The 16641-nt window shown below is 43.2% G+C and overlaps 1 protein-coding gene across 18 annotated transcripts in view; it reads left to right on the top strand.

Moving 5' to 3' along the window:
• Positions 1–399: 399 nt before the first annotated feature.
• The window catches only part of FAM13B (family with sequence similarity 13 member B), a 91199-nt gene continuing 74957 nt past the window's right edge, over positions 400–16641 (top strand). For 14 of the 18 annotated variants that reach the window (XM_078004273.1, XM_078004279.1, XM_078004276.1 and 11 more), the window contains exons 1-2: positions 14345–14484; positions 16365–16556. In XM_078004273.1, coding sequence (XP_077860399.1) covers positions 16400–16556 — 157 coding nt within the window. In that variant the 5' untranslated portion in view covers positions 14345–14484; positions 16365–16399. 18 annotated transcript variants of the gene reach the window in all.

The following is a 16641-nucleotide window of genomic DNA, read 5'->3' as shown; positions in this document are numbered from 1 at the left end:
TCGGTTCAGGTCTCTGTGCTCCTCACCTGGATATGGGGGCCCCGGGTTTTTCTGGCCGCCTGCAGGGAGGGGCATGGCTTCCTCTGCAGAGACCAGAAGCGATCTCTGTGTTCCGGATTTTCCCTTTATCTTTCCTACTTCCTCTCCCCAGGGTCCTCTCTGCTTCCCAATCTCCCAAATCGAGGATCCCACAACCCGCCCTGGGCCCGCGCCTGGCTGCTCGCATCCTAACTCAGGAGCCCAAATGGTGGGAGAGGAACCGCGGTCCTCAAGCCTGCAGGACCCAGGGCCGCGGCCCGGGATGCTGTGGGGGTGGGGACCCTCGCCGCCCCGCCCCCGCCAGCGGCCCGCCCCGCCCCCTCCCACGCACGTCACGTCCGGCCCGGCCTCCGCCCGCCAGCCGCTCTCCTCCCGCTCGCCGTTAGGGAGGCTCTGCACCTCAGCCGTAGCCTCTGTCGCCACTCCGGCCCCCTCTTCCGCGTCTCCGCCGCCACCACCGCCGGGGATATCCGGGGGTCGCTTACCGGGCTGGCCCCGCGCCACAGCCGTAGCTTTAACCTCCCGTCAGCGGCCGCCCCAGGAAGAGGCTTCCCGGCCGCGGAGCCACTTGGGGCCTCAGTTCTCGCCCTCTTGCGGTCCCCGCGGGTCCTGGAGAAGCGGCCGCGGCCAGGGAACGGGGCATCGCGGTTCCAACGGTAGGTAAACGGGCGGGTACCCGGATCTGCGCATGCGCGGGTTGCAGGTCGCCGCGGCCCTTCGCCGCCAGTTGCCCCCCAGCACCGCCTCCCACCCGCGCCTGCTCCCGGGCGTTGCGTTTCGGGGTGTGGAGGACTACAGCAGGTGGGGCGTTCCGTGGAGAGGGCCCCCTTTCCGCTGGAGAAAGAGGAAGATGAAGCCGTGCCGGGGGGTGTGGCAGCCTTGGATTTGCAGCGGCTGCAGTGCCGTGAGCGGGCGTGCCCCTCACCTCCAGCCCCTCCAGAGTAGATGGCGCGACACCCCACGTTTCTTTGCTGACCTATCCTGCCAGCTGGCGCTGCGCCTCTTCCCCGCCCACTTCCTTCATACTGGGCAGTGAAGTTGATATAGAAGAAAAAGGAGTGTGGTTTATTCTGGGCTCAACTGCGCCCCTTTTTAAGGTCACGTGAGATGAGTGGTTGCAGACTTCCTTAAATCGCTCAGAGAATATAGCCAAAATTGGGCTGTTGGTGCACTAGGGGCCTTGTCTAGAATGCGCTCTGCATAGGCCAGGCTGGAGGGGGACACTTTGTATAACATTAGGGTTCACGTGGCACGCCTGGTTTCCTAGATGAGGTTGTAGGAAATGGAATCGGTTGGCACATGTGCGCAGTGGGAAACTGTTAAGCCCTTTTTGTTTGTAATCAGTTGAAATCAAACTGACTTTTAGAAAGATGGTGGATTATTTCATTTGGTTCCCCGTTTCGCCTTCTAATCAATGAAAAAAGTTGGGCATTTACTTTGAAGGATCTTATGATCTAAAATGGTAGCCAGAATCATTACCAATAGTAATGCAGACTATTAATATTAACTGGGGTGCACCTGTTTAGAGAGACAGACATTAAAGGGTGGTTTTGAATTATTTGTCTTTTTAGAGCTGGATTAGTGTGAGGCTATTTTCAACTCTCCTTTTTTGGTAACCTTGAAATGCTTGTTGGCCTGGTTTTCTCACAGGTACTGTGCATTTACTAAGTGCTTGTTGATGGAATTGAATGAACTGATAATAATTTGTATATCCACTGGGAGCCCCTTCTTTTTTTTTTTCTCCTTGAGACAGAGTTTCGCTCTGTCGCACAGGCTGAAGTGCAGTGGAGCGATCTCGGTTCACTGCAACCTCCTCCTCCCGGGTTCAAGCGATTCTCCTGCCTCAGCCTCCTGAGTAGCTGGGACTACAGGCGCCCGCTACCACGCCCGGCTAATTTTTGTGTTTTTGGTAGAGACGAGGTTTCACTATGTTGGCCAGGCTGGTCTCGAACTTCTGACCTCAAGTGATCTGCCTGCCTCAGCCTCCCAGAGTTCTGGGATTACAGGCGAGTCAACGTGCCTTGCCCCCTTCTTACTTTTTTTAATCCGTGCTGCTTTTAAAGTTGGAGTAATAGTTTCTCCAATTTAATATTATTACTAATTTAGACACCTGTGTGACACAGCTTACGTTCTTGGAAAATGTAGAAGGGCGTATTGCAGTGGCATAATTCATTGGGTGGTGTAAATGTTAGTGTTTTTTATTAGAATGCCATTGTTTTAGGACGGAAAATGGCTGAAATGAATCTGTTGACTTGTCAGTGTTTCCCCACCAATAAAATAACTGCTTTTATAATCATTTATTAATAACCTCAATCCATCGCTGCATAGCTCCTCCATCATCGTATACAAATTTTAAACTTGGGGACTATAATAGTATAAATTACTGTTTTTTTGTTTGTTTGTTTGTTTTGAGACAGAGTATCACTGTCGCCCAGGCTGGAGTGCAGTGGTGCAATCCCAGCTCACTGCAACCTCTGCCCTCCAGGTTCAAACGATTCTTCTGACTTAGCCTCCCGAGTAGCTGGGACTACAGGTGCTTGCCACTGCGCCCGACTGATTTTTGTATTTTTTGTAGAGACGGAGTTTTGCCGTGTTGCCCAGGCTGGTCTCAAACTCCTGACCTCAGATAATCTCCCTGCTTCTGCCTCCCAAAGTGTTGGGATTACAGGCGTGAGCCACCTTGCCCAGCCTTACGTTCAATTTTTTTTTTTTGGGGGGGGGATGGAGTTTCGTTCCTTTTGCCCAGGCTGGAGTGCAATGGCACTATCTCAGCTCACCGCAACCTTCGCCTCCCCGGTTCAAGCGATTCTGCTGCCTCAGCCTCCTGAGTAGCTAGGATTACAGGCATGTATCACCACGCCCGGCTAATTTTGTATTTTTAGTAGATACGGGGTTTCTCCATATTGGTCAGGCTGGTCTCGAACTCAGGTGATCCGTCCACCTCAGCCTCCCAAAGTGCTGGGATTACAGGCGTGAGCCACTGCGCCGGGTACATTCAATTTTTTGAGGAACTGCCTTACTCCACAGCACCTGTACCATTTTATGTTACCACTAGCAGTGCACAAGGGTTCCATTTTCTCCACATCCTTGCCAACAGTTGTTATTGTTTGCTGGTTGGTTTGTTTGACAATAACCTTTTTGGATTTTATTGTGGTTTTGATTTGCATTTTTCTGAAGGCTAGTGACAGACTTCTGCTTATTGACCTTTTGTTTGTCTTCTTTAGAGAAATGTCTATTCAGACCCATTGCCCATTTTTGAATTGGGGTTTTTTTTTTGTTGTTGAGTTGTAGGTGTAGCTATTGTTTTTGAATTTATTTTCTAAATGAGTTAAAAGACCTAGCATTTCTGAAAATGAATACTCGATTTTCAGAGTATTAGAAGTAGAACATTTCTGTTTTACAGGTTATCCATCCAGTTGTTAAAAGAAAAATTTACCTGACCAGGTGTGGTGGTGCACACCTGTAGACCCTTGTACTTGAGAGGCCGAGGTGAGAGGATGAACCCAGGAGTTTGAGGCTAGCCTGGGCAATATAGTAAGACGTCTCTAAAAGAAAGAAAAAAATTTTAAAAAGCCTTCTTAAATTTAACAGAGTTTAATTGAGCAAAGAATGATACACAAATTGGGCACCCTTCCCAACCTAGAATATGTTCAGAGGGACTTCAGGTTTGCCATGTGGTTGGATAATAATTATGAACAGAAAAAGGAAAGTGACATACAGAAAATAGAAGTGAGGTACAGAAACAAACTGGATTGGTTACAGCTCAGCATTTGCCTTATCTGAACATGATTTGACAGTTGCCCACCTTTGACTAAAACTCTGTGATTGGTGTAAGAGTAGGTTACAGTCTCTTTACACATCCAGTTAGGTTACAGTTTACTAGGTATGAGAAACTTTTGGGCCGAATTTAAAATACGGAAGCAGCTTTAGGCTAAACTAAATTTGACACAGTGAAGAGGCTGCTTTTATATCTGAAAATCGTTTTCAGTTACTTAGTGTTAATAGATCTATATTTAGGTCTTGACTAGAAATATATTGTACCAAGAACTTATTTCCATCACATCAGTGTTACGAAGGTGCATACATTAAGTGAAGACTATATTTTCATCAATGAAGTCATTCCTTTTTTTTTTTTTTTTTTTTGAGACAGAGTCTTGCTCTGTCGCTCAAGCTGGAATGCAATGGCATGTGATCTTGGCTCACTGCAACCTCCGCCTCCCGAATTCAAGTGATTCTCCTGCCTCAGCCTCCCAAGTAGCTGGGATTACCGGCACCCATCATCACGCCCAGCTGATTTTTGTATTTTTAGTAGAGACAGGGTTTCGCCATGTTGGCCAGGTTTGTTTTGAACCCCTGACCTCAGATGATTCGCCCACCTCAGCTTCTCAGAATGCTGGGATTACAGGCATGAGCCCACTGTACCTGGTTTTTTTGTTTGTTTGTTTGTTTTTAAATAGAGATGGAGTCTCCTGGGCTCAAATGATCCTCCTACTTGAGCCTCTCAAGGTGTTGGGATTACAGACAAGAGCCACCATAGCAGGCTAATGAATATATTCTTATGAAAGAACTTTCCTTTGTTTATAAAGTGTTTTGTAACATGGCTAGGAGTGGAGGAGGGGGTTACTTGATTAAGAAAAGGGAAGTATGGTATGTGTATATGAACCTGACCACAGTCGGTGTTCGCCAAGCCGTAGAAAGGTTAGGGGTTTCTATAAGAGAGGCAGTAGGTTAATATGTGAGTAGCCAACTTTGATTCAAAATGGAAATAATAAAGGGTATTTGGAATGTAATGTAATAAAGGCTGTTTTTTTTGTTTGTTTGTTTGTTTGTCTGTTTGCTTGTTTTCTTTATTTTGTGGGACGGAGTCTTGCTCTGTTGCCCAGGCTGGAGTGCAGTGGTGCGATCTCAGCTCACTGCAAGCTCCGCCTCCTGGGTTCACGCCATTCTCCTGCCTCAGCCTCCCCAGTAGCTGGGACTACAGGTGCCCGCCACCACCACGCCTGGCTAATTTTTTGTATTTTTAGTAGAGACGGGTTTCACCGTGTTAGCCAGGATGGTCTCAATCTCCTGACCTCGTGATCTGCCCGCCTCAGCCTCCCGAAGTGCTGGGATTACAGGCGTGAGCCACCGTGCCTGGCCTAATAAAGGCTATTTTAATGTACCAACTCATTTCACACATTACACTAAATAGATAGTAGTATTGAATTTACAAGAATTGTCAGCTGGGCGTAGTGGCTCACACCTGTAATCCCAGCACTTAGGGAGGCTGATACAGGTGGATCGCTTAAGTTCAAGACTGAGTTCCAGACCAGCCTGGGCCACATGGTGAAACTCTGTCTCCATAAAAACCACAAAAATTAGCCAGGCATGGTGGTGCACGCTTGTAGTCCCAGCTACTTGGGAGGCTGAGGTGGGAGGATCTTGACCCTGGGAAATCGAGATTGTGGTGAAGCCGGGGCTGCAGCGAAGCCGAGATTGTGCCACTGCACTCCTGCCTGGGCGATGGAGTGAGATCCTGCCAGAAAAAAACAACAACAAACAAAGAGAATAACTTATTGTCAGATTATTAATCAGATATTTATTTAGCTCCTAAGTGCCAGAAATACATTGAGGAGCAAAACCCAAGTAGTCATGTGGCTAATGGTTGCATAACAGTAAATTTAGTAAAAGTCATTGAACACTTGAATCTGGTGAATTTTAGTGTGTAAATTATACATTAATAAACCTATTTTTTAAAAAAAGCCCACTGGTGGACTTGTAGTGAGCTTATACTCTGTTGGTAGAAACAGCCATTAAACAAACACGAAATGAATATGCAATAAAACTTGTGGTAGGCAAGGCTCACAGTGGCTCACACCTATAATCCCAGCACTTTGGGAGGCCAAGGGTGGAGGATCACTTGAGCTTAGGAGTTTGAGGCCAGCCTGAGCAACATAGGGACACTCTCTTTACAAAAAAAAAAAAGGCCAGACATGGTGGCATGCTCCTGTAGTCCCAGCTACTCAGGGGGCTGAGGCAGGAGGATTGCTTGAGCCCAGGAGTTTGAGGCTGCAGTGAGCTATGGTCGTGCCATTATATTCCAGCCTGGGGGACAGAGTGAGACCCTGTCTCAAAAAACAAAACAAAAAACTTGTGATGAATATTTTGGAGCCAAGGAATGCTACAGCCTAGATAAATTAATAGGTGAGACCATTAAATTGAGTGGGTTGAAGAAAGCCTCTCCAGGGCTGGGACTTGAGCTGATTATGGGAAGGAGGAAGCTTGGGAGAGTGTTTCAGGTCAGTGAACTAGCAAGTATAAAAGACCTAGGTTGAGGAAAATGTGGTACACTGACAAGATAATGACATTTACTAGATTTCTACTAGAGAAGGAAATATTGCAAGTCTTTTATGCCTCCGCCTCCCAAAGTGCTGGGATTACAGATGTGAGCCTCCGCACCCGGCCCATGCCTGGCTAATTTTTGTATTTTTTGTAAAGATGGGGTTTCACCATGTTGACCAGGCTGGTCTCGAATTCCTGACCTCAGGTGATCCGCCTACGTTGGCCTCTCAAAGTGCTGGGATTATAGGCGTAAGCCACTGCGCCCGGCCTAATTTTGTATTTTTAGTAGAAATGGGGTTTCACCATGTTGGCCAGGCTGGTCTTGAACTCCTGCCCTTTGGCGATCTGCCCACCTCAGCCTCCCAAAGTGTTGGGATTATAGGTGTGAGCCACAGCACTTGGCCGTTTTTTGCATATTTTATGGTTAAAGTTCACAATCTAGTGGGGAAGATATAGAAACAAAGTTTAACCACTGCTTTTTTGTTCATGTACCAGCTTCCCTTATTTATTTATTTTTTCCAGTTTTTATACAAGTCTGTGCAAAAAAAAAAAAGTTTTAATCTCAGGAGACCTATTTGGCTAGACCAAATTGTAGAATTACTCATAATACCCCTTACCTGAAAAAAATGAAGTGTATTGTAGTTTTGTATTAACGAGCTATGAAAAATGATAAGCTAGTCTTCTTACTCCTATCAGTCTGGTAGGCCTTGCCTGTGTATGTTTTCTGTGGAGAAAAGGTGAAAGGTTACTAGAGTGGAGGAGTCTTGAAGAATCAAAATTTGTCAAAACTAAGATGATATGCACACACAACTGACTAGAACATGCATTATCTAATACATATATTTTATTTATTTGAGATGGAGTCTTGCTCTGTCACCCAGCCTGGAGTGCAGTGATGCAATCTCGGCTCACTGAAGCCTCCACCTTCTGGATTCAAGGGATTCTCTTCCCTCAGCCTCCTGAGTAGCTGGGACTACAGGTGTGTACCACCACACCCGGTTAATTTTTTTGTGTTTTTAATAGAGACGGGTTTCAACAGGCTGGTCTCGAACTTCTGACCTCAAATGATCAACCTGCCTTGGCCTCCCAAAGTGCTGAGGTTACAGGTGTGAGCCACTGCGCCGGACCTTTTTTAGATATTTTATATCATCTAAGTTATAGTGTTTTTTAGAAAGGGTCCATCATTGTGCTGATACTTTGGGGAGGCGCTGATTTAGTGAATAGTCACTTTGACTTAATAGAAAATCATGCAAATTAGTGGACTAGTGACTTTGGAGTGCCAGGGAGACCATGAGGTATCTGTGTTTAGACAGTTGAAGAAACTTCCCCAAGGATTACCTCTTGAAATAGCTGCCAGTAGTCATTTCTAGAGTTGTATATGGTTCACACATCAGCATTTAAAAAACAGAGAAGAGTGGTAGAGGAATGTTTAATCCTACTTAGGAAGGTATGAGGAAAGGTGACACTTTAAATGCTTGTCTCCTGAGTAAAGAATTAGCTTGTGGGCCGGGCGCAGTGGCTCATGCCTGTAATCCCAGCACTTTGGGAGGCCGAGGCGGCCAGATCACGAAGTCAAAAGATGGAGACCATCCTGGCCAACATGGTGAAATTAGCCGGGCGTGGGTGGCGGGCACCTGTAGTCCCAGCTACTCTGGAGGCTGAGGCAGGAGAATCACTTGAACCCGGGAGGTGGAGGTTGCAGTGAGCCGAGATTGCACTACTGCAGTCCACTTCAGCTTGGTGACAGAGTAAGACTCTGTCCCTGCCCCCCCCCCCAAAAAAAAGAAGCTTGTAATGAGCTAGAGCAAGATGGCTGCCAACAGGTTCCCTTTCCCAAATGCACTCCAAAGTCACTGGCCCACTAATCTGCATGATTTTCTATTAAGTCAAAGTGAGTATCTGCTAAATTAGCTCTTCCTCAAGGATCAGCCAATGATGGACCCTTTCTAAAAAACTCTAGTGTAGATGATTTATTTATGCAGGGGGAATGTCGATTAGATTTTAGAATAAGGAGATCAGTTAGAAAGATAGATGAGAGGATTTAGTCACAAGTGATTTTTATCCGTTTATGGGACTTTGTTACTTTTGTTCTGATTTGAATAGCTTGACATCATGATTGGAGGTTATAAGATAATTGACTGTGTCCATGAAACCCTTTTGAGAGTTTCTCAAAATTAGCCAAGCTGTTTACCAATAGATTATCTCCAGGAGTAACCACTTTTTATCTGAATACTTTGAATAAGAGAGGAATAATGAGCCATCTATGGGTGAAATGTGTTAGGTATAGTGATTGTAACCTGTGAAATATATGTGCTATATCTAGTACCACAATTTGACAACTGTAGTCCTACAAAATATGCTTGATTCCATTTTCCTTGTACTTTTGTGGAATCACCATGGAGGATTGTTCCTTCAAGTAATATGTTAAAGTGCACATAGATGAACAGATTCTTAGGAATAGGTATATTAATATTTCCCACATTATTGCAAGAAATAGGTTATACTCTTTTTTTGGTTTTATTTTTTAAGGCAGTGAAATTCCCACCCTTTTGAGCAATAGAGCCCTCTTTAATTTAAAAACTTTCTAGTCCTGAATTCTGTGTTAGTTATACTTTGTATCTGATAAATTACTTAATGGCAAAGTGACTATGAACTTAATAACAGATTTAATTGATTTGGTATTTTCCTGATTGTGTTAGTCCATTCTCCCACTGCTATAAAGAACTGCCAGAATAAAGAAAAGAGGTTTAATTGTTTCACAGTTCTGCATGGTTGGGTAGGCCCCAGGAAACTTATAATCATAGTGAAAGGGGAAACAGGCAAATACTGTCTGCTGTTATTATCTATAGTATTGATATTGGTGCTCTACCCCTTTTTAAAGGTCCCCACTACTGATTTTAGTAGATATTTAAAGTGTAAAGATTCTGTGCTGTTAAGAAAGGTATGTTTCATTTGTCAAAAATCAGTTGATTGTAGATGCTGTTTTGGTTAATATAGCTCTGTAGTATATTTGGAAGTTGGCTAGTGTGATGCCTCCAGCTCTGTTCATTTTCTTCAGGATTGTTTGTGTTAATCAGGGTTTTTATGTTTTTGTACAAAATTTAGGGTTGTTTTTTCTGTTTCTTTGAAGAATGTTGTTGGAATTTTGATGGGGAGTGCATTGACTCTGTAGACCACTTTGGTTTGTATGGATATTTCAACAATATTAAATTTTTCAGCCCATGGGGTGAAAAAGGGGTATGTTTGCTGGTATTATGTATGTGTATATTTGCATATGTAAATGAAATTGAATGGAATGCAAAAGTACCTTGAGTCCCTGTGGAACTTAGGTTGATAGCTGGTGTATGAAGGTACGCTTGCTTGAATGTTACCCAACTTTGTTGATAATTGGTGTTTAATTGCATGGTTTCTGGGCCAGGAGTAGTGGCTCATGCCTGTAATCCCAGTGATTTAGGAGGCTGAGATGGGAGGTTTGCTTGAGCCCAGGAGTTTGAGGCTGCACTGAGCCATGATTGGGCCACTGTACTCCAGCCTGGGCAACAGGGTGAGACCTCGACTCAAAGAAAATATATATGTATATATATGTGTATATATATAGAGCTTTGTAATCACCGTTATCTCATGGTGAGGTATATGATGTAAAATTCAATGTCATTTCCTATTCCTCGTCAACAACACCATGCTAGGCAACTGTCACTTGTATTTAAAATAATTTTGCTGTTTGGGGCTGGGAGTGGTGGCTCATGCCTGTAATGCCGAGGTGTGCAGATCACCTGAGGTCAGGAATTCGATACCAGCCTGGCCAACATGGCGAAACCCCATCTCTACCAAAAAATACAAAAAAATTAGCTGTGCATGGTGTCACGTGCCTATAATCTCTGCTACTCAGGAGGCTGAGGCATGAGAATTGCTTGAGCCCAGGAGACAAAGGTTGCAGTGAGCTGAGATCGTGTCGCTGCACTCCATCCTGGGTGACAGAGTAAGACTCTATCTCAAAAGAAACAAAAAACCGGCTGGGCGCGGTGGCTCAAGCCTGTAATCCCAGCACTTTGGGAGGCCGAGACGGGCGGATCACGAGGTCAGGAGATCGAGACCATCCTGGCTAACACGGTGAAACCCCATCTCTACTAAAAAAATACAAAAAACGAGCCGGGCGAAGTGGCGAGCGCCTGTGGTCCCAGCTACTCTGGAGGCTGAGGCAGGAGAATGGCGTAAACCCGGGAGGCGGAGCTTGCAGTGAGCTGAGATCCCGCCACTGCACTCCAGCCTGGTCGACAGAGCCAGACTCAGTCTCAAAAAAAAAAAAAAAAAAAAGAAAAAACCAAAAAACCCTCTCTCTCTCCTTTCTCTCTCTCTCTGTGTGTGTGTGTGTGTGTGTGTGTGTGTGTGTGTGTGTGTATAATTTTGCTGTTTGGATTTATAACAGTATGCTTTTGGAAATACTTGGTTATTTTTCAAGTCCACACATTGTATTCTCTTGTGTCAGTCCTTTTATTGAACTGCTTTCTTTGCATTTTATTGATTCTATCTGCTAGGACATTTTATTAGAGTTCTTTGGGATATTTTCGTATGATGCCTGCTGCTGTTTTCCTTTTTCTTTTTTAGAATGTAATATTGTAGTTTAGGTGTTGCATTCATTTTCTAGGACTTTCATGACAAATTACTACAAACTAGGTGGCTCTAAAATAATAGGAAGTTTTCTCTCACAGTTCAGGAGGGTAGAAGCCCAAAACGAAGTGTCCACAGGGCAGATTCTAGGGGAGAATCTTTCTTTGCCTCTTCCAGCTTCTGGTGATTCCTGGCATTTCTTGGCTTCTGGCAGCATAACTCCAGTTTCTCCCTGTCTTCACATGCTCTTCTTTCTCTCTGTGTGTCTCTGTGTATCTTGTCCTCTTCTTATAAGGACACGAGTCATTGGATTTAGGGCCTGCCCTAAATCTAGGATGATTTCCTCTTGAGATCCTTAACTAATTATACCTGCAAAGACCTTATTTCCAGATAAAGTCACATTATGAGGTTCTGGGTGGACATGAGGTTTGCAGGAAACACTATTCAACCCACCACAGATGTGAAGGGAGTGTTTACATGATTTAAGCTCTGAAAGGGGGTAGGAAACAGGACTAAATAATGTCAACTACTTTGCAGTTTGCAGAAATGTTACCTTGGGCCACTCTCCAGTCTGAGAGTTCTTAGCAGTGTGCTCTAGATACAAGTCCCAAGTGAAAGATTAGCTGCTGGGGCTTAGACCATAGGCCTGCCCTCTGGAAGTACCTGTTCGCAAGCTAGAAATAAGTGATGACCTAAAATGTATGTAAGACTATAAGGCCAGGCATGGTGGATCATGCCTGTAATCCCGGGACCTTGGGAGGCTGAGGTGGGTAGATTGCCTGAGCCCAGGAGTTCAAGACCAGCCTGGGCAATGTGGTGAAACCTCATTTTTACAAAAATTATAAAAATTAGCTGGGTGTGGTGGCCCATGCCTGTAGTCCTAGCTACTCGAGGCTGAGGTAGGAGGATCACGTAGGCCCGGGAGGTTGAGGCTGCAGTGAGCTGTGATCACGCCACTGCACTCCAGCCTGTCTCAAAAAAAAGAAAAAAGACTGTGGCCAGTTTGAGCACCAGATTATGACATTCTATCATACTATAAATTGTGATAATTTACGTGGAAAGATAGTATAGTGATTAAGAACTCAAGAACTTTGAGAATCACATTCTCTGGTTTCATATTCTGCCTCTGACCCTTATTATTTGGGTGGACTGTGAGTAAATTGGTGAGCCTCTGCAATGTCTAAGGGTTAAAGAATACCTTAATACATGTAAAGTTCATGAAACTGCCTGGCATATAATAACTGCTCATTTAATGTTTGTTGCTGCTATATCCATCATCATCCTCAGGAGAGGGAGAAGCTAGTTGTCAGAAAGATTGATGCCTTCGATTGTTTTCCTACTGTTGAGGGTAAATTTTTACTGATGAATTCATAGATTCCTACCTAGCCTCAACTTAGGAAAATGTGCTTTCAGGTTGTCCAGTTAGAGGTTGGGGGTAGTAGAGGACATGAGATGAGATAACAGGCTCCTGACTGGGAGCAGTGGCTTAATGCCTGTAATCCCAGCAAGGTGGGAGAGATTCCTTGAGGCCAGGAGTTTGAGACCAGCATGGGAAACAGAAGACTTCCTCTCTACTAAAAATACAGCTGGGCGTGGTGGTGTGTGCCTGTAGGCCCAGCAATTTGGGAGATTGAGGCAGGAGATTGCTTGGGTCCAGGAGTTTGAGGCTGCAGTGAGCCATAATTGCACCACTGCACTCCAGCCTGGGTGACAGAGTGAGACCCTGTCTCAAAAAAAAAAAAAAAAAAAAAAAAAAAAGAAGAAAGAAAATAGGTTCTTGGTTTCATTAACAAGGCATTCTAAACACTGAGTAGCCATTTTAGTGATGTATAGAACTTGCTCCCTGACAGACTTTTGTAGTGAGTTTTCATCCCCCTTTATGTCATGAGGGTATCAGCTTGACTTTTAATGTAAGTCTGTTAAATACCTTATCTCTGAAGTTAACTTTGAAGTTGTTTTCAAATGGATAGATAGGTAGATTAACTACATGTTTTAGCAAGCATTTCAGGATGTTTTGCAAGTAATTATCCACTAAAAGATTTGTTGTGGGAATATGGTTTTCCTTACCTTTAGTTTTTAATGTTCCTCCTGGAGGTGTATGTTACTAATAACACTTCTTTGAAAACCACACTGATTGATATTACTCTTCTGCTTACCTGAAGTTTCTTGGTCAGAGTCCTGCAGTGTAGTTTACTGAGCTTATTAAAAGATTTGTTAATAGATGACTAGAATTCACAGAGGATAATAATACCATTAGAATTCACAGAGGATGATGAGATTAAGTATTAAACACTTTACCAAACAAGTTCCCCTCTCTCTCCCTAGTCTAATTGCTGGTCTTTTAGCATTATGCAAAGAAGAGAGAGGAGACTAGTTCTCTTGTTATCTCAGTTAAACTTAACAGCTGTACAGGTATTATTCTTTTTTTTTTTTTTTGAAACAGGGTCTCACTTTGTTGCCCAGGCTGGAGTGCAGTGATGCAAACACAGGCCATTGCAGCCTCCACCTCCTGGCAGAAGTGATCCTCCCACCTCAACCTTCCAAGTAGCTGGGACTACAGGCAATACTATACCTGGCTAATATCTAAATTTTTTTTGTAGAGATGGGGTCTCACTGTATTGCCCAGGCTGGTCTCAGACTCCTGGGCTCAAGTGATCTTCCCACCTTGGCCTTTCAAAGTGCTGGGATTATAGCCATGAGCCAATGCACCTGGCCTGTACAGGCAGTTTCTTATTTTATATAAAGAAACCTAGGCTCAGAGACATGGAAGTTGTTCACCATCATGTATCTACAAAATGATGGAGTTAGTATTTGAATCTAAACCTTTCTGGGTCTGTTCTTTTTGCTCTTTTCCAACATATGCTATTGCTTCTCTAAATTAGGGAACTCAGACAACCACTATGTTGTATACAAAAAAGGAAGAAAGTACTTAAGTATAATAGCAAGCTTAAATCATATCTTTGATTCTTTGATCTTTTGAAAATACTTCCATGTTTAGTTCTCAGTATGTGAGGAAATGAGTAAGGAATGGGATGGGGTAGGGTGTCTGCACATAATTGAGGAAAATGGATTATTTGAATGGTGTAGTCCTTGAAGATGTGTCCTGTCACATCCTCCTTTGCAATTCGTTTATTTATTTATCTTCAGCAGAAAGATTCTTCTCCAGTTTTCCATCATCATCTGTAACCTTTGCAAGGTATTGCCTTTAGGTTACAAATACATTTTTCAGACAGAAGAATAACTTTCAATATAGGTAATGTCTTAAGAGGACTTTACTGCTGCTTCTATTAATAGTCTCTTCTGACAGTTAAAGATGTGGGAAATTGAAGTAATTGTTTTTATCTTGTAGATTAACTGCTGAAGTACTGATCGAGTTCTGCATTTCTTCAATGAGGAACTACAGGCTGATCTTCTGCCATAATCTCAAACAGCCATAAATGACAAAAGAATGCTTGCTCAGTGAGGGTAGCTGGTGCAGAAGCCATTTTTTAAACTTAGGTATTTAAGTCCTGAAAGGTAAGTTTTCAAAATGATAACTGTCTCCTGCTCTATAAATCCATAGAGGTTTTGAAACTTGCCCCTGTGGCTGCTATTTGATTTAACGTGAGGTTTTATAGTTCTTAGCTGGCACCAGATACGTCGAAGAATGGATGTTGCTTGTTTGAGACTATGTAAATGTATGGTATTTTGCTATCTTAAGTTAATTTTTTCTTTTCTTTTAAGTTGGCTGCATTGTTTCCTAGTCATGTTGTGACATTCTTGATCCAGTGGGTATACACTTGATCCAGTGGACCTTATTTTTGTAAACTTATGAATTTTAGTAGACTTATCTTTGTGATTTGCTATCTTTCTCTTGCAGTGTGAAAGAAATTGTTTTTCTGGGGTGATGGAAAAAAGACCAGCTGGTGTCATGTTGTTCATTATCAACCTTTGAGTTTTTCTTTCTTTTACAAATACTCTTTTCCTACATAAAGTAATAAATGTGTAATGTGTTTATTTTAGAAAATAAATTTTTCTTGGGATTACTTGTTCTCTTATGTGTCAGATACTGGAAATGGCCATCTGAGACATTGTTTTCTCCCACTTCTTTACTGATCACAATTCCTACAAAATTAGGACAAATAACTGTTTCTTCTGAACTAGATGGTTCTGAAACTTTTTATTATGGATAATTATGAAATAACACTATTAAGTCCAGGTGCGACGATGTGTGCCTATAATCCCAGTGCTTTGGGAGGCTGAGGTGGGCAGATCACCTAAGGTCAGGAGTTCAAGACCAGCCCGGCCAACATGGTGAAACTTGTCTCTACTAAAAATGCAAAATTAGCCGGGCGTGGTGGCGCACACCTGTAATCCCAGCTACATGGGAGGCTGACAGGAGAATTGCCTGAACCCAGGAGGTGGAGGTTGCAGTGAGTTGAGATTGCACTATTGCATTCCAACCTGGGCAAAAAGAGTGAAACTCCGTGTCAAAAAATGAAATAACAGTGTTGATAAGAGGACATCTCTTATTGAAAGTTGATGTTGAGAAATGAAAAATTTCTTTTTTACAAAAATGTATTACAGGCTGGGCGCCTGTAATCCCAGCACTTTGGGAGGCCGAGACGGGCAGATCACGAGATCAGGAGATGGAGACCATCCTGGCTAACACGGTGAAACCCTGTCTCTACTACAAATACAAAAAAATTAGCCAGGTGTGGTGGCAGACGCCTGTAGTCCCAGTTACTCTGGAGGCTGAGGCAGGAGAATGGCATGAACCCAGGAGGTGGAGCTTGCAGTGAGTCGAGATCAGGCCACTGTACTCCAGCCTGGGCAATAGAGTGAGACTCCACTCCATCTCAAAAAAAATATATATATATATTACAGCTGCTCTATCATGTAGAAATAAGAACTCATTAATCTTGTTCTTATTAGCCCATCATTTATAAAAAGTGGTTATTAGATCATCACTTTCTAAAAAGGATTCTCTCCCGTTTGGACTTATGAATTGAGGGGTTAGATGAGCTTTATATGGCACAGTCCAGAATGGGTTTGGATTTACCTGTGTCATTAATAAGCTTGTTTAGTAAAGGTTTTCTTGGAGCCAAATTTGGTCCTTAATTTGTCTTTGGGACATTAGTGCTTCTTGCTATATCTTTGATGATTAACTTTGCTATTGTTTGATAAGTATGCAAGCACTAAAGGGAACATTCAGCACTAACTCTTTGTAATAGGGAATATATTTAGATCATTGTACTGAACTTCATCTGTAGAACACACTATGGGCCTGCTAACTGGAACATATTTAAATAGATGAGAACACATTCAGGTGTAAAGCATTTTTCTTTAATGTATCTAGTCATATTGCCACCTGTTAATCATTATAGTCTTTTTTTTTTTTGTCTTTCATTTGGCAGAAAAGACAGCTTTGATTTCTGGCTGCAAAAAAGATATGAGGAAGAGCTCCTCCCCTTCCTTGAGTAACTGCAACTCCGTTCTTGCTAACAAAATATTTGGAATTCCACTTGATGAGCTGCAGCAGGGAGGACATCCAGACAATGAGGTTCCATTCATAGTCCGCCACGTTGTGGACTATATTGAGGAACATGGTATACATTTCCTTACTTTGAGGGCTAGCTTTTGTTTTAATAAACACAACTTACCCCTTTTTGACCTTGGATTTTTAATTTTTTT

Source organism: Macaca mulatta, chromosome 6, assembly GCF_049350105.2.
Source record: "Macaca mulatta isolate MMU2019108-1 chromosome 6, T2T-MMU8v2.0, whole genome shotgun sequence".
In the NCBI taxonomy this organism is placed as follows: domain Eukaryota; kingdom Metazoa; phylum Chordata; class Mammalia; order Primates; family Cercopithecidae; genus Macaca; species Macaca mulatta.
Note: the sequence above shows the minus strand (reverse complement) of the source record. Positions and strands in the feature narration are given on the sequence as shown.